The 25,920-nt window shown below is 32.8% G+C and overlaps 1 protein-coding gene across 12 annotated transcripts in view; it reads left to right on the top strand.

The window, feature by feature from the left end:
- The window catches only part of Stau2 (staufen double-stranded RNA binding protein 2), a 281,161-nt gene that overhangs the window by 15,019 nt on the left and 240,222 nt on the right, over positions 1–25,920 (top strand). For 6 of the 12 annotated variants that reach the window (XR_007340579.1, XM_048783063.1, XM_048783064.1 and 3 more), the window contains 4 exons: positions 7,006–7,136; positions 15,444–15,603; positions 22,988–23,123; positions 25,447–25,497. Coding sequence is in view for 11 of the 12 variants with exons in the window: in XM_048783062.1 (XP_048639019.1) it covers positions 7,006–7,136; positions 15,444–15,603; positions 22,988–23,123; positions 25,447–25,497 (478 nt within the window). In the remaining variant the exon portion in view is untranslated. The remainder of the gene's footprint in view (positions 1–7,005; positions 7,137–15,443; positions 15,604–22,987; positions 23,124–25,446; positions 25,498–25,920) is intronic. The other 6 variants (XM_048783066.1, XM_048783067.1, XM_048783065.1 and 3 more) reach the window with 3 other exon arrangements.

Below are 25,920 nucleotides of genomic sequence, written 5' to 3'. Positions count from 1 at the left end.
AAAAAAAAAAAAAAAAAAAAAAAAAAAGTGGCCTCAAAGCTGCATATCCTTACAGTTTATTTTACCAATCCATTATTGGTGGATAAATTATCTTATTTATAATTCTTATTACTACAGTCTTGCTTTCTTATTTTAATCTTCCACTTGTATTTATGCCTAGATGTAGAGTTGCTGTTTTAAACTTAGGTACAGTGGAAACTTGAATCAACATTGTACACCAAAAATTAGCGCTAATTTATGTTTGCATCAGTAATGTTTGCAACCGTTTCCTGACATCCTTGCCAGTGCTTACATGATATTAAAAAAAATTATGTTAATGCACTGTACATTTTTAAAAAGCTAGAAGAAAGAATTTTGAAAGTTTTTACTATAAAGAAATGATAAATGTTTGAGAAGGTAGAGATACTCAACCTGATTTAAATATTATACAATACATACATGTATTGAAAACATCATATTACTCCATGACTAGTTATAATTTTTATGTATCAGTTAAAAATAAATTTAATTCAAAAAACAAAAAAAGGAACTGGGGCTGTAGCTCAGTGGTAGAGCACTTGCTTCACAGGTATGAGACCCTGGGTTTGGTCTTCAGCACCATAAATAAATAATTAAATAAATAGCCCATCTATAGCTAAAAAAATATTAAAAAAAGAAAAAAATTGCTAGCTATTATATCTCACTGGAGTTTGAATTTTTATTTTTTTAATTCTTTTTTTTTTTGGAACAGTTATGTTTTCTCAGTAAATTATGTGATTTGGAGCTGGGGATGTAGCTTAGTGGTAGAGCACTTAAAAAAAAAGGGAAACTAAAACATTACATGGATTGTGTATACATTTTCCCTTTTTTCTTTTGGCTTTAAAAAACACTGATTTATGTTATTTTTGTATTTTATAATTGTTAACAGTTTGTCTTCATTTGTTACCAGTATTTCCATAGATTGTTTCTTAGTGTTATTTATCGTGTGTTCTTTTTTTTTTTTTTTTAATTTTTTATTGTTGGTGATCGTGTGTTCTGCTTTGCCAAAATGTTACATTTTTATGTTGTTAATTATCAGTTTTTTTCTTTTGTACCTTCTATGTTTCTTATCTTTAATACCTTCTATATTATAGGACTATGAAATATAGCTAGTCCAATTTTTTTTGTGTGCTTTTGTGGTATTTTGTATTTTAATACTTTTGGAATTTATTTTTGTGTTTATGTGAGATAGGAACTTACATTTTTTCCTGGTAGATAAATGTTATAATAGAGTAGTTCAACACCTAAATAGTTCAGCAGTGATTTTGCTTGGACAGCCTGAAGTAGCATTTCTTGTAGAAGGCAAGAGTTTATTTTTTGTCTTAAATTTTTTTTTTCCCTTGGAGATTAGGGTGATTTTCTTCTAATAGAAGAGAGAGAGGAGAGTCGGGAAAGAGATATAAAAACTGTGTCCAAATCACTTCTAGGAATAGGGATAGAAATAGACTCTTCTCTAGAGAAATATGCTTTGGAAGAGGAGGTAGGAGTTCTGGTTTAGGAAACTTTTGGAGTTGTAGTGAATTCCAATTACATTTTTTCCCCATTATTGCCTTCCATTCATTTTGAATTGTGTTAAATGTTCTGCTTGCATTTGTCAAATATGATGTTTTCTGTGCTTTTCCCCTTGTCTTTGAAAAGCGTGACTTTCTCTCATCTTGCCTTGGTAGATTCCTGCTTTCCTTAACTAACCCGATTGCCACCTCTTAAAACCTTATTTTCTACACTCCTTTTCATGAGGATTCCTTATAACAGCCTTATTACAGCACTGAAAATACTGTAAATTATTGTATGTGTCTACTTTATGTGTCTTTTTTCTTCTCGGAGAGTATGAGCTCCTTTGGATACAGAGAATTTGCTTGTTCATTGAAAACTGTGAGCTACATTATTTCGGTATAATTTAAAGATTCAAGTCCCAGAGAGTCCAAGAAATTTTGTATAGATATAAAAGTAGAGTACATCTAAAAAAATAGAATGTATCTATGCTTTTGTTGGATATGCATTTACTGTTGGTATCAGTGTTTCTTATCCAATTTATGGCAAGTTACATGTAAATAAATTTCAGATCAATAAAGGTAGAATATTCCCTTATACACATATGAAAAATCTTAAGTGTAATTCATATAATACTTGGGAATTTTCATGGAAAACAACATTAGGCATGTGTGATATACCAGGAAAAATAATAACACATGCTTTTCACATATATTCAAGAAGTACATTTCTATGAATAAAATCAATTTATCCTAACAGAACATTTTAGTTCAAAATATTTGTAATAGGGAGACATGAAAAACATTTGTATAGCTTTCTTAATAGTTTTAGTATTTGATGATAGCATGTTTTAATAAATACTTATTATCACAATAACAGTGGATTCTTAATCATAGTTAACAGTGTCTTATATCATTTTATTCAACCTATACAATCATCTAATAAGATAAAACAACTACTATCCCTATTTTACTATATAGAAAGTGAGATTTAAGATATAAGTTCTTTCTTTCTTTCTTTTTTTTGGTACCAGGGAGTGAATTCAGGTGCACTCAGTCACTGAGCCACATCCTCAGCCCTATTTTATATTTTGTTTCGAGATAGTGTCTCACTGAGTTGTTTAGTCCCTTGCCATTGCTGAGACTGGCTTTGAACTTGTGATCCTCCTGTCCCAGCCTCCTGTATCCAGCTAGGATTTAAGTTCTTTCTTAAGGTCATATAGATATCAGTAAGAGACAGAGATATCCAAAACATGCTCTTTACCAGAAGAGGAAATCAACAACCCAGTTGTTCTCTCCAAATGGCAGAGTCTTAGATAATGAAATCCATTATTATCAGTTTTATTTACTTGTAAGTAGGCTCTTGCTTACCAGCTACCCAATGAACTTGAAGCTTACTTCAAAATAACTTCAGGGATAACCTAGGTTTCTTGAAAATGTCTATCTACATAAAATTTTTTCTCATTTTTTGCAGTGTTAACTTTTCTAAAATGTTATATATAAATTAAGTCTATCTGTGTTTCTGTCTCTCTCTCTCTTTTTTTTTGTCTGTGTATGTGATACTGGGGATTGAACCCAGAGCCACAAACATTCTTGCAGGTGCTCTACCATTGAGCTATACTCCTCAGCTCTATATCTCCATTTTTATAGAGCAATTTGTTTTATAATTTGTAGATGCTTTATCCAAATTTTGGTATAATTCTAAAATTATTGCTGTATCATTAGGCTCTGTCGAATAGTTAATACTAATAAATAGGGAAACAGCTATTTAGAATAAAGTTTTAATCATTTTGTAAAGGAAAACATTACAACTACAGTTATTTTCCCATCAATTAACTTTAAATATTTTGGATTTTAATTATGAAGCTTTATCAAAGCAAGATCTTGGGCTAGGGATGTAGTTCAGTGGTAGAGTACTTGCCTAGCATGTGCAAGATATTGGGTTTGATCCCTAGAACTGCAAAAACAAAACAAAGTAAAGTAGGTTCTTAGACCAAAATATCAAACATTAAAATGCTTTGTTGGATTCATGTTAATTTTATGAATACAGAATTAAAATTAGTGGAATATAAGTTGTATAGCATGTTATTAGCACTTCCTTAAAAGGATTTAGATCAATTTTTTTTTTAAATCAAAAAAGGCTCATGTGACTATAAATGTACCATCTTATTCACTTTTTTAGAGGGGGTGGTTTGCTGGGGATTGAACCCAGGGGAACACTTGACTAAATCCCCAGCCTTTTTTATTTTTAGACAGGATCTCCCTAAGTTGTTCAGCTGGACTTAAACTTGTGATGCTTCTACCTCAGCCTCCCTAGTCACTGGGATTAGAAGTGTGCACCACCACACTGGCTTAATCACTTTTTTTTTATATTTATTTTTTAGGTGTAGATGGACACAACACAATGCCTTTTTTTTTTTATGTGGTGCTGAGGTTTGAACCCGGGTCCCGCCTGTGCTAGGCGAGCACTCTACCGCTGAGCCACAATCCCAGCCCCATTAATCACTTTTTAATATATTTAAAACTTGAACAATTAAGCATTTTCATACTATAAAATTTTACATTATGCCAGCTATGCTCTGATATTTTTGCATCAGATGAATTTGCAGCATTATTGAATTATGAAAATTGTACATTAGTAGTATAACTATTGTTCCAGTATTAAATGAAATAGGCTGATTTTTACCAGATTTTCAATATTTTCTCATTTTTACCAAAAAAAAAAAGTCATTCTATTTTTGCTTTTTGATGTTCAATAAGCCATGCTATTTGTTGCACTTGAGTATTTCATATCATGGTAAGCAAGAACTAAAATTGATTATAGCTGCAGGTCACCAAATTTTCCATGATAACCAATTTTCCAAATTGAACACACAATGGATTAAGTAAAATGTGGGTTTTCTCAACTTCTCTTGTCTTTTTTCTTTGTACTATTCCCAAAAGAAATAATTGCTAGTTTTTATGTTTTTTTTTTTTTTTTTGCAGACACTAAAAATAGTTAATTGTAAATTCAGCTGTCAGCTGTATTGGTTCTACACTTGGTTATTTAGATTTTTCTCTCTTTTTTACTTAGGCCTTATCAGGTATTTATGTAGTTTTCTTGTAGAATAGTTTCTTTTTTAAAAAAACTTTATTTTATTTACTTATTTTTATATGGTGTTGAGTATTAAACCCAGTGCCTCATATGTGCTAGGCAACTGCTCTTACTACTGAGCCACAACCCCAGCCCATAAAATAGTTCCTTTTTAAAAATTTTTTTTTTTTAGTTGTAGATGGACAATACTTTTATTTATCTTTATGTGGTGCTGAGGCTCAATCCCAGTGCCTTGCGTGTGCTAGGTGAGCACTCTACCACTGAGCCATAATCTCAGCCCCCAAATAGTTTCTTAATCATAATGTTCATGATCAAGTCATTGTAGTAAATTATTGGTTTAAGAGTAATTAGGAATTTAAAAGAATACTGTTTTCCACACTAATCTTTGCCATAGAAAGTTTGAGGATGAAGTTCTTAAAATCAGCAATTTCTGTTTATTTTATGTATTATCCATACATTGTGCCTATAGTTTATTTAAGTAAACTTGCATGTTTAATAGCTAGGTTTTAGAATTTTTATTGGCATTGATCAATGGGAGATGAAAGGAAAACTGAAAATTAGTTAAATCTGTCTATAAATGAGATGAAGAAAAATATAGGATAAAAAAAATATAATATTAGAAAATTATTCTGAAGCTATAATAATACCTTATATTTGCAGTATAGTTTAGAAAACCATACTATACTTTTTAAAATCTTAAACTCACAATAAAATTGCGAATTAAGTAGGGTAGCTTTCCTACCTTCATTTTATAGAAAGAATAGAAAGTTTAGTAACTTTAAGCAAAGTCATTAAGACCTTGAAGGTTAGGGAAGGATTTTTTAAACAAGATATAAAAAGCACAAACTATAAGAGAAATGATTGGTAACTCTTGATAGTCACATTTGTAATCCCACCTACTCGGTAGGCTGAGGTAGGATACCAGGTTTGAGGCTAGCCTGGGTAACTTGATGAGATCTTGTTTCAAAAAAAGGGCTGAGGATGTAGTTCAAGTGGTGGATCACTTGCATACCATGTATCAGGTCATGAGATCAATCCCTTGTATCATATGCATGAATAAAAAAGAGAACTATAACACATAAGATAATCAGGAAAGAACAGGAGTAGTTCACAGTGATGCATAAAGTAAGACAAAATGTTTAACCTTACTAGTTAAATCTGGGCATGCAAATAAAAATAATAGTAGGGAAAAATACCCAAGAGACATTAGTGGGATACCATTTGTCAAACATCAAGTAATGGAAAATTAAAGTACCTGGCTGCCATACTCCATATTTTCAAGCTTGAGGATAAATTGTAATTCTTATGCTGCCAGGGGAATTTCATTTGGTACAGTCATTCTGAAAGCTGTTTAGCAGCATTTTCTTGTAAGAGTGAAGAATTAGAAAGCACCCTAAATGTCTCTTAGTAGAGATAGGGATAACTACATTATTGTATGGAAAAATCTATAGCAGTTAGATGTAATGCACTAGATCTATATAGGTTAAAATTGTAAAAACATAATGAAGAGTGAGGAATGTAAATTGTGAAAAATTCTAAGTTTATTATTATTGTTTATGTAAATACAAAACCAAATGTGTCAAAAGTGTATTTTCTCATGAATATACATGTATGTCCATAAATATATTTTGAAATATCCTACAGGAGTATATTCTAAATTTTTGTATTAGTAGTCTCTGGAAAAGATAAAAGGAACTTAGTTGAAGTACTGTTTTTTAATAGAAGAGATTCATAACTATAATGTGAAATAATCAAGATTTAAGGTAAATATGGAAAATGTTACCGATTTCAGTTCTGACTGTTCGGTAGTGGGCATTTGTTAAATTATTTTTTCTACTTTTAACTTTCAAAATTTCCTAAAAAAAAAAAAAAAAAGAAAAGAAAAGAAAAGAAAGTTTAATTTGCTGAGGGTTCCCAAATATAGTTGGAAGAACAAGTACTTACTTTTAGAACTTGATTCCCAAGTCTATAACCTTTTCTACTACTGTGCTGCCTCCAAATGAGAAGGAAAAAAATAAAAAAGAAAGGCTAGAAAAGGTGGACAGAATAAGCTTTTTAGTAATAAGTAGTCAAGAATTTACTTGATTATGATAGAATTTCTTGAGAGTAAAGGAAATTTATAATATAAATTGAAAGTTATAACCTTATTTAAAAATCTATGCTGTTGTTACATATGTATAGAGAAGTATTTAAGAAAAAGGTACTTTATTGTTTAAAATGTGATATATACTTCTGTTGCATGTAATGGAAGACATTTTAGACAATTTGATTTTTGAAATACAAAATTCATGAAAATAATTTATTCATGTATACAATCTAATTTTAGTCCAAAAAGTGAAACTAGTTTTCTTCCATTTTGTAAAGTCATTCTTGACAAAAACTTTATAGCCTTTTTATTTACAGCTTCTCTCCAAGATAAAATGGCAAACCCCAAAGAGAAAACTCCAATGTGTCTGGTAAATGAGTTGGCCCGTTTCAATAGCATCCAACCCCAGTATAAACTTCTGAGTGAAAGCGGGCCTGCTCATTCGAAGGTAAGGTTATGAAGAGAGGTGGTCAGACATGCTTATCAAATTAGCAGACTTACCATCTCAGGTGTTAATTGTACATTATTTTGGAGTGTGGGGTGGTAGATGACCTGGAGGCTCTTTGTTTTGTATCAATATTTTGAAATGTAAACAATTTTGTTGCTTATTATGATTTGTAAAATGCTTTCAGATACAGTACCTCACAAAAACCTTATCAAAAACACAAGAAATACAGGTTTTTAAAATTTCTGCTTTGTAAATTGGGAAACTCAGGCACAGAAAAGTGACTTGCTTTATAGTTCAGGATTGACAGTACTAGCACTTAAGTATGTTTGTTGGCTCCAAGTACAGTACTCTTTCCATTAAATCACAGCTGATACAATATAATGGAGACAGAGCAGATCATGCAATGGTTAACTATTGATACATCCTCTCCAGTGTGATGTTTAGTTTTAAGATTCATCATTTGTGAAAGTTGTGTATTCCAGCATTATCATCTGTGTATTGTTATAATATTATTCTTTTAGATGGACAAGCAATTTGTATATAGCTACATACACGTTTACATATATACATGTTATAAAGAAGTCTACAATTAGTATATTTGATGTCTGTTCATCTGTGAAAAATCTCAGTTGTGCCTAATTTTCCTTGGCACATTTTAAATATTGGATATTATGGTAATTATACATTTTTATATGCAATGTAGGAACAGTTGATTCTGTAAGAGTTGATTGATCTTCATAAAGCCATTGGCTATTGGATTAATTTTTCTCTATCATCTCCCTTAAAGTAAGGAAAATAAAATGAAATTAAAATCTGTCAGTGTTGCTCCCTGGTAGAGGCTTTTCTGAAGGACTCATAGGCAACTATTTAAGTTTTTCATATTATCTCGTATTCTTGTATTGGCAGAGAAAATAGTTTGGCTAGGCTTTACTTGTTCATCTATGTATCCTGACTCTCTTTTATATACTTTGTGCTCTTAATCATGTTGAACTGTTTGCATTTCTCAGAATATTTCATGTTATTTTCACATTTCTGTGCTCTGCCTAAGTTAGATTTCTCTCTACCTTTAAGATCATTTTTGCTTTTATTGAACACCAAGCTTACTGTCTTGTATTCCAAACTTCTGTTAAACCTCTAATCTTCCCACTGGGCCTCCAGCAGGACCTGAAGTTGTAGTGATTACCGTATTGTGACAGTAGTATATGTTGTGTATTACTTTTGTTCTTACCCTCTGCTTATTTAGGGTTGTATATTTACTATTCCTTATGTCCCTTGCCCACATGTCCTTCTCAACTCCTTATTACCAATTCTAGGTATTCTTCCTTGAGGTAATTCCGAGTTTTGGTGTCATGTAATCAGAAACGCCCCACTTCCATTCATGATAGTAATTTATTGATCTCTGGGTTATTCATCACATTTCTCATGGCTCCCTTTCACTTTCTGCAATTTTCCTTCCATTTAAATTATTAGTGATTTTTTATTTTTTTATACTGAGGATTGAACCCAGGGGAGTTTACCATTGAGCTACATCCCCAGTCCTTTTTATTTTTTATTTTGAGACAGAGTCTTGCTAAGTCACTGAGGGTCTCACCAAGTTGTTGAGGGTTGCCTTGAACTTGTAGCCTTTCTGCCTCAGCTTCCTGAGTCACTGGGATTATAGGTGTGTACTCCCATACCTGGCTAATTTTTAGTGATTTTGACATCTAACTAGATAATTGTTCCAGCATGCTGACCTTTCAGTTCCTGGAACTTTTCCATTTATTTTGTTTTCTACTTTCCTTCAGCCACTCATTTCTGTAATTGCACTCTTGACCTTGTCACTACCAGTGACCCCAAAATCCTCCATAATTTTGGTTTCCGGGACTCATCTCTTGCTGACATGAACCTCATAACTTTCTAGATCATTGTTTATTGTAATTTGATTTCAACAGTCCTTCCATATGACCAATCTATTGATTCTACCAGCTTTTTACTGTTCCTCACTTCCATTGTTTCTTTTTGTAGTTGTAGATGGACAGAATGCCTTTATTTTATTTATTTTTTTATGGTGCTAAGGATTGAACCCAGTGCCTCACATGTGCTAGACAAGCATTCTGCCACTAAGCTATAGCCCCAGCCCCACTTCCCTTATTTCTTAGTTAGGTCCTTGCTCAACTTAAAATTCTGAATGATTTGTATATAAATGTCCTTAGCTGTCTTGTCTGTCTTGTTGACGGGTACTTGCTGGGCAGAATCCCAACCTCAAATCTGAACTTTGCCTTCTTTTCTGAATAATGGAAGAATGGCCTGTAGAAGCCAAGCCTTCCATTTGTGTACTAGACCACAAGCCCATTACTCCAGGTTCACTTCCCCCCCTGCCCTTTTCTCTTGACCCCTGCTTGCTTTTGTGCTGTCAATTTCCCCTGCTAGTGAATTATTCCCATTGGCATACAGATAGCCTATTCATTTTTTTCAATCTTAAAAAGATCTCCTGACTCCACTTCCTCCTCCATTGATAACCTAATTCTCCTGTTCTTTATAGCAAAACTCTTAAAAGGAGTTGTCCACATTAGTTGTTTTGAATTCCTCTGTAGGCATGATTTTGTTCCCACCATTCCCACTGTTTAAAACTGGTCTAATGAAGGTCACCAGTAATATCCTCTTTAAATTTCTTAACAATTGTCAGTCCTGTGCTACTTGATCTGTTGCCTATATTTGATTTAGGTGAAATATATTCATTTCCTTATTGAGATGTTTCTTTTGTTAGCTTCCAAGACACTGTGCTGTTTTTTCCTATTGTTTAACTGGCCACACTTTAAAAATTTCCTTTGATTCCCCCCACCCCTCTGTCTCTTAAACGTTTTAATGTTGTGGAGTCCCAGAGTTCAGATCTTGGACCTCTTCTTACTCCCTTGACTGGACTCCCTTGGTGATGTCATACAGTCTTATAACTTTAAATAACATTTACATGCTGTCAGTATTCAAATTTATGTCTTCAGCCAGAGCTGTCCCTTGCATCTAGAATTGCATTTATAATTGCCTATTAATCATTGCTACTTGAGTGTCTAATAAGTCAAGCTGAGTACATCTGGAACTGAATTCCTAGTCTCTGTCACACATGTTCTCTTTTTCTCAGTAAATCTTAACCACTTAAGATATTTTATTGTTTTTGTCTTCCCCAATTATAAACCGTATGAGGGCAGGGCTTTAATTTTGTCTGCTTACTGCTGTGTTCTCACTGCCTGTAATGGTGCATATAGTAGACAGTAAGTAGTTATTGAATGAGTGAATGAATACAATGAATGAAAAATTAAATTCAAGGTGTGAATAACAATAGTCAGCTTTTCTGAAAAGCAAAAAACAAAAAGGAACTAAAGATTCTTTTTCTCTGTAACTTTGAAAAGAGTAGGATTCCCAGTGTATCGTTGTTTATTTCAAAATAGTTTTCCCTTGTTAAAGTTTCCTGACATTGCTCTGAAGCTCAAAAGTGAAAACATTATAAAGTGGAAAAGTAATTTATGTGTGTTCATGAACAATAGAAATCTGTGAAATAGGATGTTAGAAGAATTCAGCATGTACATTAAAGAATAAGATTGATGTATTTCTTTTCAAAGGGATAGTCACTATTTAATATTTGCTTTGATGATCTTGGCCTAAATCTTGTTATAGTCCAGAGAAAAGACGCATTTGTAAGCCATTAATTGAAAGAGTTCTGACTCTCAAAGAGTTCTGTGAACTCACATTTTGTCTGAGGAGCACTATTTATCCTTATAGTGAGTTCATTTCAGCAGAAGTAGAAACACTGTGGTGTTGAAACACCACTGACTGTGGTATTTTAGCTAAAATAATTAGAATTAGCTCTGTTCCTCCTGAAGGCTCATGCATATTTAGGTTTTAGTCCAGAGCTTTGATGGTATTACCCCAAGAGAAATGAGCTGGATTGTTCTGTTACTGACCCCCATCTCTACCCTCTGTGTGTGGTAAAGGAAGACTAGGCTACCTTGCAAAATTCTGGAGGAATCCAGGAGGATTCTGATTTTCCTACAGTTTTTTAGGAATATACTGAAATTTTTTGAGCAGCTTATAAACTTTATAGTTCACTGCCAAGACTTCAAAGTCTGAACAGAATGTTTTCTCCCCAGTACTGGGGATTAACCAAGGGGCGTTCTACTACTGAGCGACATCCCAGCCCTTTTTATTTTTTGAGACAGGGTCTTTCTTGCTAAGTTGTACAGGTTGGCCTCGAACTTGTGATCTTCCTGTGTTATCCTCCTGAGTCTCTGGCATTTCAGATGTACACCACCATGCCTGGTGGCTGAACAGAATTGTGGTGAAAGTGGACTGTGGTGTGTGTGTGTGTGTGTGTGTGTGTGTGTGTGTAGGGGGAGTGGGTCTTGTAGACTCTTTATTTCTAGGCAGTCTCAGGATTCCTTTTGGGTTTTTCTAAGACTGAGAATCTTCTTTTTGCTAATCTATGCCTATTGCTTCAGTTGCCTTTTGTCATAGACCACTCCTTTTGGCTGTAGCTCTTTTTTTTTTTTGGTGGGGGGTTGTGGTGGTAGAGATTGAACCCAGGAACTTGCACATGCTAGGCAAGTGCTCTACCACTGAGTCACATCCCCAGTTCCTTATATCTCTTTTTAAAAAATAGTGTGTACTACAATAATTGGCATATTCTTAAATGAAAGATAGTTATAAGTTTAAGCAATATTAATGGGATCCATTTTGTGGAAAACAAAGTCATTTACATTCATGCATGTCAAGTACCATGATTTGGGTTCCACCTAATTTACTGCCTGGTTAAGGACTCTTTTCCTGGCTTACAGATGCTTTCTTCTTGCTGCATCCACACATAATGGAGAAAGAGAGATTTGGATTTCTTTCTTTTTGCAAACTAATCTTGTCTCAGAGACCCATCCTCTTGACCTTATCTAAACATAATTATCTCCAAAGATCTCACTTCCCAAATATTATTATATTGAATATTAGGACTTTAAACATGAATTTTGGGGTATACAGTCTATAATAGACTGTATTCCTTGTTGTGTGTGGTTAACTGAAATCTGTTCTGTTACCTCCGTAGATAATCAGTCGCCTGACAGATTTCTTGAATCTCTGGATCCAATAGGAAAAGATAATCAAAGAAGCTGTTAAGGTTTTACTTGGAATTGTTGGGATAATAATGGACAGATTATCCTAGAATATAAACTGATGGGGGGATGTGGCATGGAGGAGATGATGTTTTATTTGACTTATTCCTCCTAAGTTAGTAGAAATATGTAGTGAGCAGTTAAATTTATGTGATTATTACCTATAAAGAGGTCATGTTTGGAGAGATGCAGAATATGTATTTTTTTCCCCACAGTACTGGGGCTTGAACCCAACAGTGCTTTATCATTGAGCTACATTCCTAGCCCTTTTATTTTTTATTTTGAGACAGGTCTTACTAAGTTGCTGAGTGACCTCAATTTTGCAATGCCCCTGTGTCAGCCTCCAGAGTTGCTGGGATTATATGCCTGTGCCACCACACTTGGCCAGAATAAATTTAACATGCTTTCCTGATGCCATCAGGAATTTTAAGGTCTAATATTTACATACTTATTTCTGTTTTTAATTATGAGATATATATTATATATATCTAATGTAAAACCTTTAAACTTTCTTCATTAAATTTCAAAATTTGAAATAAAAAGAGCTCATTGAAAAATAATTTTGGGGCTGGAGATGTGGCTCAAGTGGTGGCGCGCTCGCCTAGCATGCGTGAGGCACTGGGTTCGATTCTCAGCACCATATGAAAATAAAATAGAGATGTTGTGTCCACCTAAAATTAAAAAGTAAATATTCAAAAAAAAAAGAAAAATAATTTTAAAATCAGGTAAATGTATTAAATATATATTTTAAGTATAAGTTTTAAATTGTATCAGAATATATGAAAATTTAATAATTTTTAACAGATGTGTATATATTTTGAATTACAAATGGAGATTTTTCAATTGTTTTGAAAAACAGAATACTAAAAGAATAGTACAAGCTGGGTGCAGTGGCGCATGCCTGTAATCCCAGTGGCTTGGGAGGCCAAGGCAGGAGGATCAAGAGTTCAAAGCCTGCCTCAGCAAAAGCAAGGCACTAAGCAACTCAGTGAGACCCTGTCTCTAAATAAAATACAAAATAGTGCTGGGGATGTGGCTCAGTGGTTGAGTGCCCCTGAGTTCAATCCCCAGTATCCCCCACCCCACAAAAAAAAAAAAAAGAGAAAAAGAAAAAGAATAGTACAATAAGACTTATGTATCTTTCACATTTACTAATCAGTGTATTTGTCATATTACATCACTTCCTGCTTCTTCTGTATAGATCTTTATTTTTCCTATACAATTCGACAGTAAATTTCTGCCATTATAAAACTTCCCTTTAAAAAAAAACAATACTTACACATTTCTTTCTTAATTTAAGACTAAAGATATTTTTCTGCATAACCATCCTCTATCACTCATGAACCAACATTTACTAGTCATGTTGTGTAATAGTCTGTTTGCTGCTGCTATAATAGAAATCCAGAGACTGGGTAATTTTTATAAAGAAAAGAAGTTCCTTTGGCTCATAGTTCTAGAGGCAGGGAAGCTGAAATTAAGAGGCTGCATTCTTTGAGGGCCTTCTTGCTTCATTATCCCCTGGTAGGAGGCTAAATGGCAAGAGAGTGCGAGAGGGGCCTGCATTTCTTTTCTAACAAACCTACTCTTCCTGTAAGAATCCATTTCTGTGGTAATAAATAATCCTTTCATGAGGGCAAACCCTTTGTGACCTAATCTTCTCTTAAAGGCCCTGCCTCTTTTAACATTTGGAGATTAAATTTTCAACACATAAACTTGGGGAGGACACATTTAAACCCACAGCATCTTTCAAAGTCGAATTTCTCCAGCTGTCCTCTATATGTCCTTTTTTTCCTCCTCTTTAAAATCCCCACTACAAATCTATTCAAGGATCTTGCATTGTATTTTATCATGTCTTTCATGTCTCTTAAGTGTCCTTTAATTGATAAAGAAAAGGGGTGGGGGGCGGGGGCAGTTTTCTTTTACAACATTTTTGGAGTCTAGGCCAGTTGTCTTATTGACTATCCCATAATCTAGATCTGATCGTTTCCTTAAGAGTAGATTTGTTGGCCAAGAAGAGTATGTAATTGTTGATGTGTACTTCTCATTAGATTTTATCAGGAGGCACATGATGTCAATTTGTATAATTATTGATGTTAACTTTAATAACTTGGTTAAGCTATTGTCTACATGATCTTGCTGCAAAGATACATTTTATTTTTGTAATATAAATACTTTTGTATTAACACTGCAAAGTAATAAGCAGTCTGTGAGTTCAAACTGATTGTGTATATATTGTTTAACTCGATCCTAAATTTTAAAGGTGAACAGTATGGTTTTGAGCTCATATGGAAATAATGGTGTGAATGGAATGTAGAATGTAGAAGGGAAAGAATGTATGTGAAATAAGAATAGACAGTAGAACTTTTGTGTCAAGCTAAAATGATAACAATTGAATTTTTTTTTTTTTTTTGGAGACAGGGTCTTGCTATGTTGCCCAGGCTGGTCTCAAACTCAAACCATCCTCCTGTTTCAGCCACCACTCCTAGCTTTGGTTGAAGGTTTTTAACCTGGTGTTGGTTGAGATAATACAATTGGGTTTGAATTTCAGAAAGGTAGTTTTAGCAGCAGTTTGAAAATTATTGTCTAAGCTACAGATGATGAAAGGCTGGATCTAGTGAGGTGTCATTGGCAGAAAGAAGAGGAAGATTTGAGAAATATTCATGAGGTTAAAATGGACAGAATATGCTGACTGGTTAAATGTTCATTGTAGGGATTGAATTTCTTGGTGATAAAGTATTTAATAGGGCTGCCTAATTTATTGACTATGTTGTGCTAAGGATAACATTTAAGTTATTACTTTTTAATAAATCCCTTATAGTGACAGGACCTTTTGGCTTCTATGACAGTTTCTTTTATTTGTACTTATTGTACTTTTCTGGGGACTATTTGAGACATTAATAATGTGATTCTATTTAGGAAAGGGTTTGCTATCTGATTTTTTTCTACTCAAAATGTACACTTTTAGAGCTGCTGTTAACCTTTGAGCTACATTAAAACAATTTGATACAACCTCTTAAAATTATTTTACTAGATAAAATAAGATTTTTGTTGCATTGATCCCTAAGGTCACTTATACCACTAAAATTCTGATTCTGTGGTATGTATGTTTCACTCAGACAACCCATTTTATTTCCTGAAAAAATTTTCATGTTTTCTTTGTCTGTTTATATTTTCAAAGATGTTCTCAGTACAGCTGAGTCTTGGGGAGCAGACATGGGAATCCGAAGGGAGCAGTATAAAGAAGGCCCAACAAGCTGTTGCTAATAAAGCTTTGACTGAATCTACACTTCCCAAACCAGTACAGAAACCTCCCAAAAGTAATGTTAATAACAACCCAGGTATGGTACTCACTTGTTTTCTTCTGTTGTGTCATGTGGCATATATGGTGTTCTCTGTTTTTTTTTTTTTTTAATATAGGAGGCTTGTTGCACATATTAATAGTAGTGTGTATGCACAGTACAGCTGAATAATAACTGAAGGTGAGAAGATGAGGAAGATGATTACAGTTATTCTAAAAATTTGCTTTAGTGGATACTCTTAAGGTACCTTATTTATGTTTTCAATGTTGGTGAAAATATTTGCATGCAAAGTCCAGAAAATTTGAGTGTTTTTCTAAAATAAGAATAGAAATGATCAGTCTCTCTTTTCAAATGTGTGATATGCATTTTTAACAATGAAGTTATTCTTTATTTTAGTTTAATACAATTATAAAATTAATTGTGAGCATCTTATGAAATACTTTGAATGTTGATGTAAAATTTTAGAAGTGGTTGTTATTCAGTTTTTAACATTATATGATGTTTATTCAGAAACCCATAAATCTCAAAACCACTTGTGTATAAAATGCTGAGTAAATGATCATTCTAGTTTTAAGATCCCAAGGATAATTTTAAAAAGTTGTTTTTATTGTGTAAATACCAACAGCATTATGTGTCCAGTTATTTTTGGGAAGAGGCAAATCTGTATTGAACATCGTGCATCAAGTTAATAAAATTCCTATAAGTTTAGTATCATTTGTATATCCATTTATATCATTCATTTGTTAATTTATTAATATAAGTTCTTCTGATCAGTATTAATATTACCTTAAGCATTTTTATGATGGAGTAAAAAACAAAAATGACATTTAGCCTGCCAGTGATGACTCTCTACTTTATTTTAATTATAATCTCCAAGCTTGTACTCATAATTAAATCACATAGACACTATTTCTTTCTCATGCAGCCTGCACTAGGTAGGAATAAGTCTGCTGTTTCAAGGACTGCTCTATCCAGAGTTCCTATGGCTGTCTTCATACTAGACCTTTTACTTCTGTTCAGTTGTTTATAGTTTTTATTAATGGCAATTAATTTACACAAGCCAAAAATATTACTATAATAAAGAAGAAACCTATTGTGTTCAATTTGAAGTTGACAAATGACTGTCTACTTTTTTAATTTTTAAAGATGTCTTCAAATTACTGGTTGGTCATTAGTACCATACTATTACCACTCTTTATTAAGCTCTTGCTTTTCATATCTAAAAGGTATAAAATATTATCCTTTTCTGTGAATAGCTTATAGTCTTATACCTAAATGCGTAACAAATGGTAGTTGTTTTAGTCAGCTTTTTTACTGTTGTAACCAAAAGACCTGACAAGAACAATTAGAGGACGAAAACTGTATTTGGGGGCTGAAGGCTTCAGAGGTCTAAGTCCATAGATGACTGACTCCATTCTTTGGGGGTCCAAGGTGAGGCAGAATATCATGGTGGAATATGATATTCCACTACAGTGGATTATCATGTGGCAGAGGAAAGTGACTCAGGACATGGCACCAAAAGCAGGGGCGAGGGATCCTCTTATCATAGACAAAATATATACCCCCAAAGGCATGCCCCCAATGACCCACCTCTTCCAGTCCTCCAGCCACACACTTCCTGCCTATAGTTATCATCCAGTTAATCCCCGTTAGGGGATTAAGGCACTGATTAGGTTAAGGCTCTCTTAACCCAGTCTTTTCACATCTAAGCTTTCTTGCGTTGTTTCAGACGTGAGTTTTTTGGGGACATATCATATCTAAACCATAACATTGGTGATTAAGTGCCATGTGAATAGTAATAGCAGTCAATATTGTAGGGAATGATAAACATGGACTGAAATAAGATATGGGCCTTGAATAAAGTAGCCAGGTTGAGAAGGAGAGGAAAGAATATTCTAGACTGAGAGAATGAAGAGAGGCAGAAGTCTGGACAATGGTTTGGTTAAAAAAAAAAAAAACAACTTTTTTTTTTTTTTTTTTTTCTGGTAGCTAGTTTTTAATTAGAGTGAGTTGACAAGTGACTAGTAAGTAAAAAGACTGGAGGTGTAGATAGGGAGTGGATTGTGATGGACTCGAATACCAGCTTTTCAAGATTGAATTTTCTCTGTAGTTTGGGGGAATTAATGTTTATGAGAAAGTGGATGATGGGTTTAAAAAGAGCATTTTAAGACATTCAGTTTGACATGTGAATGGAAGGTGGAAGGTAGTAAAATCAAGGTGATCAGTTAGGAAATCATTGCCATAGTTTAATGGGTGGAGAGAGAGAAATTCATATGCATTGAGTCCAATATGCCCCCACTCTGAAAGGGTGCTGGGAGTAGCACTTTGAATAGAACAGAATGAACTGTCCAAGGCACATAATGTAAAGCAGGAGTAGTTGTGTATTGAGCTGTGAGTGAAGTCCACATTTAGAGGATTATAGCAGGAAGTAACCTACCAAGAGTCAGAGAAGCAAACAAGAGAGTCTGAAAGCCCATTGGAGATGTTTCCATTGTTGAATATCATAGTAAACTGAGAAAAGGAATAGATTATTTAGGGTAAACTTCTAAAATATACAGTCACATACATGTAAGTGCGCAGGTTACATTTGTAAAGCCTGATGAAGTTTTATACTGTGAACATCTCACTACAGGCTTTACTAGCTCCCAGATCAGAAGCCACCTTCAATCCATTAAAAAACTCCAAAGGAAGCCATTCTTCTGATATCTGTCAGATTAGTTGTTCCTGCTTATTGGAAGCATACACTGAGTCTTCTGTGATAACTTGTTTTTCATCATTTGTATTTGTGAGATTTATTCATATTGTGTTTAACAGTGTAGTATTTTATTGATATATAGTATTCCTTTGTATGAATATGCCATAATTTACTTATTCATTGTACTTTTGATAGTTATTTGAATTATTTCAAATTGGGGCTATTAGAAATAATACTGCCACGCTGCCATGAACATTCTTCTTTCTTTTTCTTTCTTTCTTTCTTTTTTTTTTAAGAATTTAACCTTTATTTTTTATGTGGTGCTGAGAATCGAACCCAGTACCTCACCAATGCTATAGCAAGCACTCTACCACTGAGCTACAATTCCAGCCCCATGAATATTGTTATACATTTTTGTTGAGGATGTATGTATTTGGAATTGTTGTATTCCAATAGGTTATGCACGTGTTCAATATTAATAAATAATGTTAAACACTATCAATTTATTTTCTACCAGCAGTATTGGAGAGTTTTTTGCATTCTTATGAATAGTTCGATATCTTTAGCTTTCAAAAAATTTTGGCTATTATGCTAAGGGATTTAATAGTAATTCACTGAAGTTTTAATTTGAATTTCCGTAGTAACTAGTGAAGATGCCTAATGAAACACCATGTTCTTGTTGATGGTGTCTGTGGTGTTTGGATAGCCTCTGTTTAAAGTGCCAGTTGGAATATTTTTTTCCCATTAAAAAATAACTGCATTATCTTTTAAATTTTTTTTTCTATTTTTTGATTTGGATGCATATCCTTTGTCTATATATATATTATATATATAATATATATATATATATATATATATATATATATATATATCAGACACTTTCCATACAATTGTATGGTACATAATGAAGACCAATTTTGTAGTCTTTTCTTTTATGGTTAGTGCCTTTTTTGGTATACTTCTTGTCTCCCATAAGGTTATGGAGATAACATCACTTTATTTTTAGAAACTATCATTTTGTCTTTCTAATTCAGTCTACAGTCTGTCAGGAATCAAGTTTTATGTGAGATGTTAGGTAGAGCTTGGGATTTTTCTTTTTCTTTTCAATATACAGGCATTCAGTTAATCCAGCACTGCTTACTGAAAATATAGTCCATCACCCTATGTGATGGTTATCATTATGTAACTGGGTCCACTTCTCTCACACTGAAAACAAGAGTGCTTAGCATTTCCTGGGGGCATCTTGTAATTTGAAGTGGTACTGTGGATATTTTTCTGTGGAAGCATTCCTGGGGAGGTAAAGAAGATATGTACTTGGGTGGGGGGGCTTAATCTGTATGAAGGAAGTAGGGAGACTGTGCCTTGAGAGGTGAAGCCTTTTCAATATAGTTTGAGCTTTCTGCTTTTCATTTACTTTTCTTTCATAAAGACCAGTTTTTAACATTGCTGTAAAAAAATACTATAGTTGTATTTTCAAATGAAAAATTTGTATTATCCACTTAATCTCACATGAACACAATACTCTTCCAATTATTTTAAAATCCAGTTCATGGTGTGAGTGGCAGATATAGTGTGTCCCACCCATGCATTCTTATTATTTCACTGGTGATTTCCTGCCCCCATATCCTCACCAACTGGTGATTTTCAAACACATTAGATTTCTTATTTATTGCCTTACTTGAAGATGAGGTGTTTTAAGCTTTTTCTGCCTCCGTTTGAATTTTATCCTATTTGTGATTTGCAAAATAGAATTCAAGGTGACATAAATCTTGAATGATTAACATGTCAATTATTAACACAATCTTCATGAAATTTAAAATGTAATTTTTAAAGGAAACTTTGGAAAACTGTTAGGCTGTTTCTAATAAAGTTAATATAAACCCACTCTGTGACCTAGCAGATCAACTGTTAGGTTGTTATCCATGGGAACTGAAAAAGACTTATGCAAAAATGTTCAAGATAGCTTTATACATAATAGCCTCTAACTGGAAACAAATAGATATTTATTTAACATATGTACACGTTTTGCTAAATGACCTATGTTGGTACTTAAGATAGGTTGACATAATTTTATATTTAAGTTTTTTTTATTATGGAATTTTAAAAACTTACAAAAGTAGAGAAAACAAGATGTGAATGTCCCCTGTACCAATTACTAGGTTCAACAATTATCAATTCATGGCAGCCAATCTTATTTCTCATCTTTTTCCTCTCTGGGCTATTTGAAGCAAATCTCAGCCATATTACTTTATCCTAAATACTTTTTAATTTTTTTTTTTTTTTTTTTGGTGGTGTTGGGGATTAGAACCCAGGGCCTTGTGCATGCAAGGCAAGCACTCTACCAACTCAGCTACATCCCTGGCCTTAAGATAGGAACTCTTAAAAATTAATAACATCATTATCTAGAAAGCAAAACAACATTTTTTTAACATTAAAGTCCAGAGTTCAGATTTCCATATAGTCTCATTTTTTTAAATAATTGGCTTATTTAAATGAAGATTGAAACAAGATTCATTTATTGCATTTAGTCTGTGATGTCTCTTTAGTCTTTTTTTGGTGATACTGAAGCTTGAACTCAGGGGTGCTTTACCTCACCGAATTCTTGTATTTCCTGTAAATGAATGACTTAAGAAACTATGTAGATTCAGATTTTTTTTTTTTTTTTTGCCAAGACTGCTTTATAGGTAATTTTGTCTATAGGTATTGCATTACCTCAGAAGACAATTTCTTGTGGTCTCCTATTTTGTGATTTTAAGGTTGATCAGGTGATTCTTTTATTGTTAGCCAGGTTCATCCATTATCCAGTTTCCCATTAACATTTGATCTAATTGTTGTAGCAGCCTGCTCATTGCTTAGAAGATCCATTATTTTATCTGGAGATGAAAACTGGTGATTTTGGTGGGACTTACTTCTTCTGCATTTATAAGCTGGAATTCATTTAGCTAATAGATAAAGAGCTTTTCCTTCATCATATGCTTGTTCTGAGTATAGTTTATTCAGTAGAGGCAAGACAAATAAATCCTTGAGTCGTTCCCTTTATATTTCTAAGTATTATGAACAGATCCGGAACCAATGATTTCTCTAAAGTGTTTTTTTTTTTTTTAAATTGGGAAGTGTTATAAACTAAACAAATGATATTGGCTGTCTTCATTGTTAGTGGATTGATTTTAGTCCTCTTAAGTGGATAGAGCTATAAATCGTGGTTTCTAACATAAATGTAATTACTTTTTTTCATTGTTTTATATCTATTTATAGATATATGATAATTTCCTGATTTTTTGCATGTTTCTTTTTCTCTAGAAATATGATATTTTACCATCATTTAAAGTCATTTGAAATAATTACTCTTTGTACAACTAAGGCCACCAATTTGATTTTACTATTAGCTTAATTGCATTGTTTTCTTTTTTTTAAGAGATTTTTGCTCCCCATTATGATTTAATTTTGTTTGAATTAAGTAACAGTATATTACTAGTTAAAAATCATGTTATTGGCAGTATGATTATTGAAGACAGTTTGAAACTTCTTTGATTTTCTTTTTTCTATAAGGTGGATCTCATTATTTATTTTATAGTATTTTTGAAGTCTTTTACAAATTTTCTCTGTTTGATTCATCAACTCAATTTACAGCTTGATTCAGTTCCATTTTTCTTTTGATTTTAGGGATTGCTTCCTTCCCACTTTGATGGAGTTTTAAAATAATTTTGTAAACAATTCACATTTTCAGAGTAAAATCTATAAAACAGTATACATTCAAAGAAATCCAGTTTTTATTCTTCCCCTTTTCTGTTGTGCCTTCTCTTTATATAACTATGTATTTTTCTTTGAGCTTTGACTTTATCCCTTTAAAAAATAAGCAAATATATATTTGTATTTTCATCTTTCTTAGATAACAGATAATATATACTGATTGGTACTGTGCTTATTTTCATTTAACAGTATATTCTGTTCTTCTAAAGTATAAACTCCAAGGTATATTGTTAAATTAAAATTAAAAAAAAAAGCAAAGGCAAAGGTTCATATACTTTTTATAGCTGCTTAGTATTTTATGCTATGAATGTTTATGTAAATGGTGCCATTTGATGGGTTTTTAAGGCTGTTTCTAGTTTTTTGCATTGATAGCACTACTTGTACATATCTTTTTGTATTTCCTAGGAATAGAAGACATTTTAGTTCTAGGAAATGTCATCCACAGAGCATCACTTATATTTACTTTGTCTTGTTGGCTATAGAAAAAAATCTCCAAAAATGTTTTTTGTTAGATAAAGTTCAAGAATTATTGATAACCTTATATTCATTGCTTATTTATTATAGTAATATTCTGCTCTATTTGTTACTTGATTACCAAAGTGTAAATAAAAATCCACAGTTGATATTTTTAATGATTGAATACAATGCAAAGCTTTCTGGGGTAAGTAATGTTGAAGTTTAATACTTAATATCCAAACTGAGCAATCTAAGAATCTCATGTTTACCTTGTTTTAAGTAGTATGACTACACAGTAGAATTTTTTATTCACTAATGTACAGAAAATATTGTAAAATACCCAGAGATTTCACTAGAAACTGTTGTCTTGTTTTTTACTTTGTTTAAAATTCATACAGTGGGGTTATCTACTCTCATCTTCTTCCATGGTAATTAAATGTATTAAAGGTTTAGATTGTACATTTTATTGTGGAATATTTCACTTCTGTGCCTTTAATTAATATATATATATTTTTAAAACAGGCAGTATAACTCCAACTGTGGAACTGAATGGGCTTGCTATGAAAAGGGGAGAGCCTGCCATCTACAGGCCCTTAGATCCAAAGCCATTCCCAAATTATAGAGCTAATTACAACTTTCGGGGCATGTACAATCAGAGGTTTGTATGTCTTCTTTGATTTTGTTCATTATTATTTATGCATATTGGAAAAGTTTCTGAAATTGATAGCATTTTCAGTGTAATTACAATTCACTTTGTGCACTTTGCATGGAATTTAGATAAATCAGATTCATGAGGGGAATGTAAAGCAAGACATTAAAAAACCCCCACAGTTTTCAGAAATTAGTTTTTATTGAGTCATTAGAGCTCTGTATTTGTTGAAGGCAGGACCACGTTTTAAAGTCAACCCAAAGTTTATAGTGTCAACTTCTCAGTTGACTTTCTCATTCCTTCACCAAGCAGAATTAAGTGTTTTTCTTGATTTGTCTGAATATATGAATGAACATAAATATTTCTAATTTATAGGTAATTTATTGGAGGAAGCAAGGATTTATTGTCTTTTTGTACATTGCATGACTTTATGATAGTTACAAGTATGACTGAATTTTCTTTTACAAGCATGGCAGAAGTTTCAAAATAAAGTTTTGTGGAGTTTTTCCCCCGATCATAAAAGTCATATAAAACTCATGTGGAGAATATGGAAAATACAGAAAGGTAAAGAAATATAAATAAGTTGTAATCCCAGAATTAGCCACCCTTAATATTCTGATTTAATGTACCTTGTTTTTTTTAAGCATAATAATGTATTTAACTGAATCAAAATTGTCTTCATGTGTAATTGTAATAGTTATTTATTGAGGTATAATATAGTGAAATATACAGATCTTAAGTGTACATCTTGATAACTATTATTTATGCATATATCTATTTATACTTGGATGACTATTTGTATGTGTTTATCCTTGTCTGATTACTACTTATATCACAGTAGAGAAAGTTCCTATCACTCTGAGGGTTTCTAGAGACCTCTTGCTGATAGCATACTCTCACCCCAGGAGTAATCACATTTTGTCAGCGCAGATTAGTTTTGCCTGTTGTATGAGTTATATAAAATCTACTCATACAGTATTCACTGTATGTCTGGCTTCTTTCACTTTGTATAATAGTTCTCTTGTTTGTTTCTTGTTTGTTTGTGTTGAGATTTCATCCATTTTATTTATGTCTGGGTTTTATCCTTTTTTATTGCTGAAATTGTTCCTTTGTATGAATATGCCTTAATTTGTTTATCCTGCATATGCAGTATGATGCCCTGTATTCACCTAATATAGGTCAGTTTTTCATATCTTTAAATAATCTTTGAGAGGTATTTTTGCTGGCTATAAAATGCTTCATGTGACCAAGGTATATTTTATAATTGTATGCCTAGTTTTGGTTATTTAGATTGCACCCCTACCCCCTTTTCTGGTTATAAATAATGCTAGAGTTAAAAAGTCTTAATGTACAAATCTTTGTTTGCATCCTTGTTTGTTTCCTTAAGGTAGATTATTTTAAAGGGAATATTAGAGTTAAAAAGAATAATGTATTGCCTAATTGCATTGAAGTTTATCCTGATTTCTTATAGTATATGAGAATATCTTTTGTACTCTTACAACACTGAGTTGAAAAATTGTTCTATAGTTAAAAAATGGAATTTAAAAAATTTAATGCTATTGATTGCTAATGAAGCTGGATATTTTTTCAGATGTTTGCTAGTTTTTTTTTCCTTTGTTATTTTTACTTATATATGACAGTAGAATGTATTTTGACATATTATACATACATGGGGTATAACTTCCCATGTGGAGTTATACTGGTCATGTATTCAAATATGAACATAGGAAAGTTATGTCTGATTCAGTCTACTGTCTTTCCTATCCCCCCCCAACCTCCCTTCATTTTCCTTTGTCTAATCCACTGAACTTCTGTTCTTTCCTCCCTCCCACCTTGCTAGTTGTTTTTATCCTTTGTGATTTGTCTAATTTAGTTGACTAATTTTTATAACATTACTTTGACCTATTTTCACGTTTATGTGTTAAAGGTATTAATATTCAGTCTATTTTTTTGGTTGTAATTTTCTAAGTTTGAATTTTAATTTTTTATAAAATTATAAAGATTTTATGGTCTAATCTTTTGGCTTTTAAAAACATTTTTTTCCCTTTGCTTTTATGCCTAAGAAATTCTTTCTTTTTTCACATGTGATCAGATATTTGCTGATGCTTTTGTTATGGTTTTGATTACTGACAGTACAACTCAGATGTGCAGAGAATATATTTATTTAGTCTGTCTATAATTTGATACTTTTTGGTATCTTGCTTGGTAATGGAAAATTACCTTTAATCATATTTATTATCACTTAGTCCTGTTCAAATTGTAAATATATATTTTTTTAAAGTGTTATTGCTTAGGATCTCTTAGATTTCTTTCCCTCCCCCTTTCCTCCTAGAATGCCTGGGAGTTCACTATATGCTAGGAATAAGAGGGCCAGCCCTTCTGTGTAAGTCCTATGTTGTCCTTTGGTACCTCTGCTTTTTACAGTGATATCTATTGTTTATCAGGTGCTGAAAGCTGCAGTTAGTGACATTGAGTTCATTTTACCCCTCATGTCTTGCTTTCATAGGGTATTGTAACATTCCCCTTGTTAACTTGGCCTAAACCCTCAACTTTTCTTGGCTCCTCTCATATGTGATTCCATTCTTCTATTCTGTAGAGTCCCTGCTTTTAACTGGAACATCCAGCAACAGGCTTCCTAGTTTTCAATCCTGTCATACCACATAAGAGGCATAGGGGATATAATATTTTATTTAAAGGTGATTTAGTCCCCTCCCTCCCTCCCTCCTCCTCCTTCTCCTCCACCACCTCCTCCTCCTTCTTCTTCTGCGCGGGGGCTGGTGATATATTATCAGTTGCCTTTGCTTTA

Source organism: Marmota marmota, unplaced genomic scaffold (genome assembly GCF_001458135.2).
Source record: "Marmota marmota marmota unplaced genomic scaffold, marMar, whole genome shotgun sequence".
NCBI lineage: Eukaryota > Metazoa > Chordata > Mammalia > Rodentia > Sciuridae > Marmota > Marmota marmota.
This window is presented reverse-complemented; position numbering and strand designations above follow the sequence as displayed.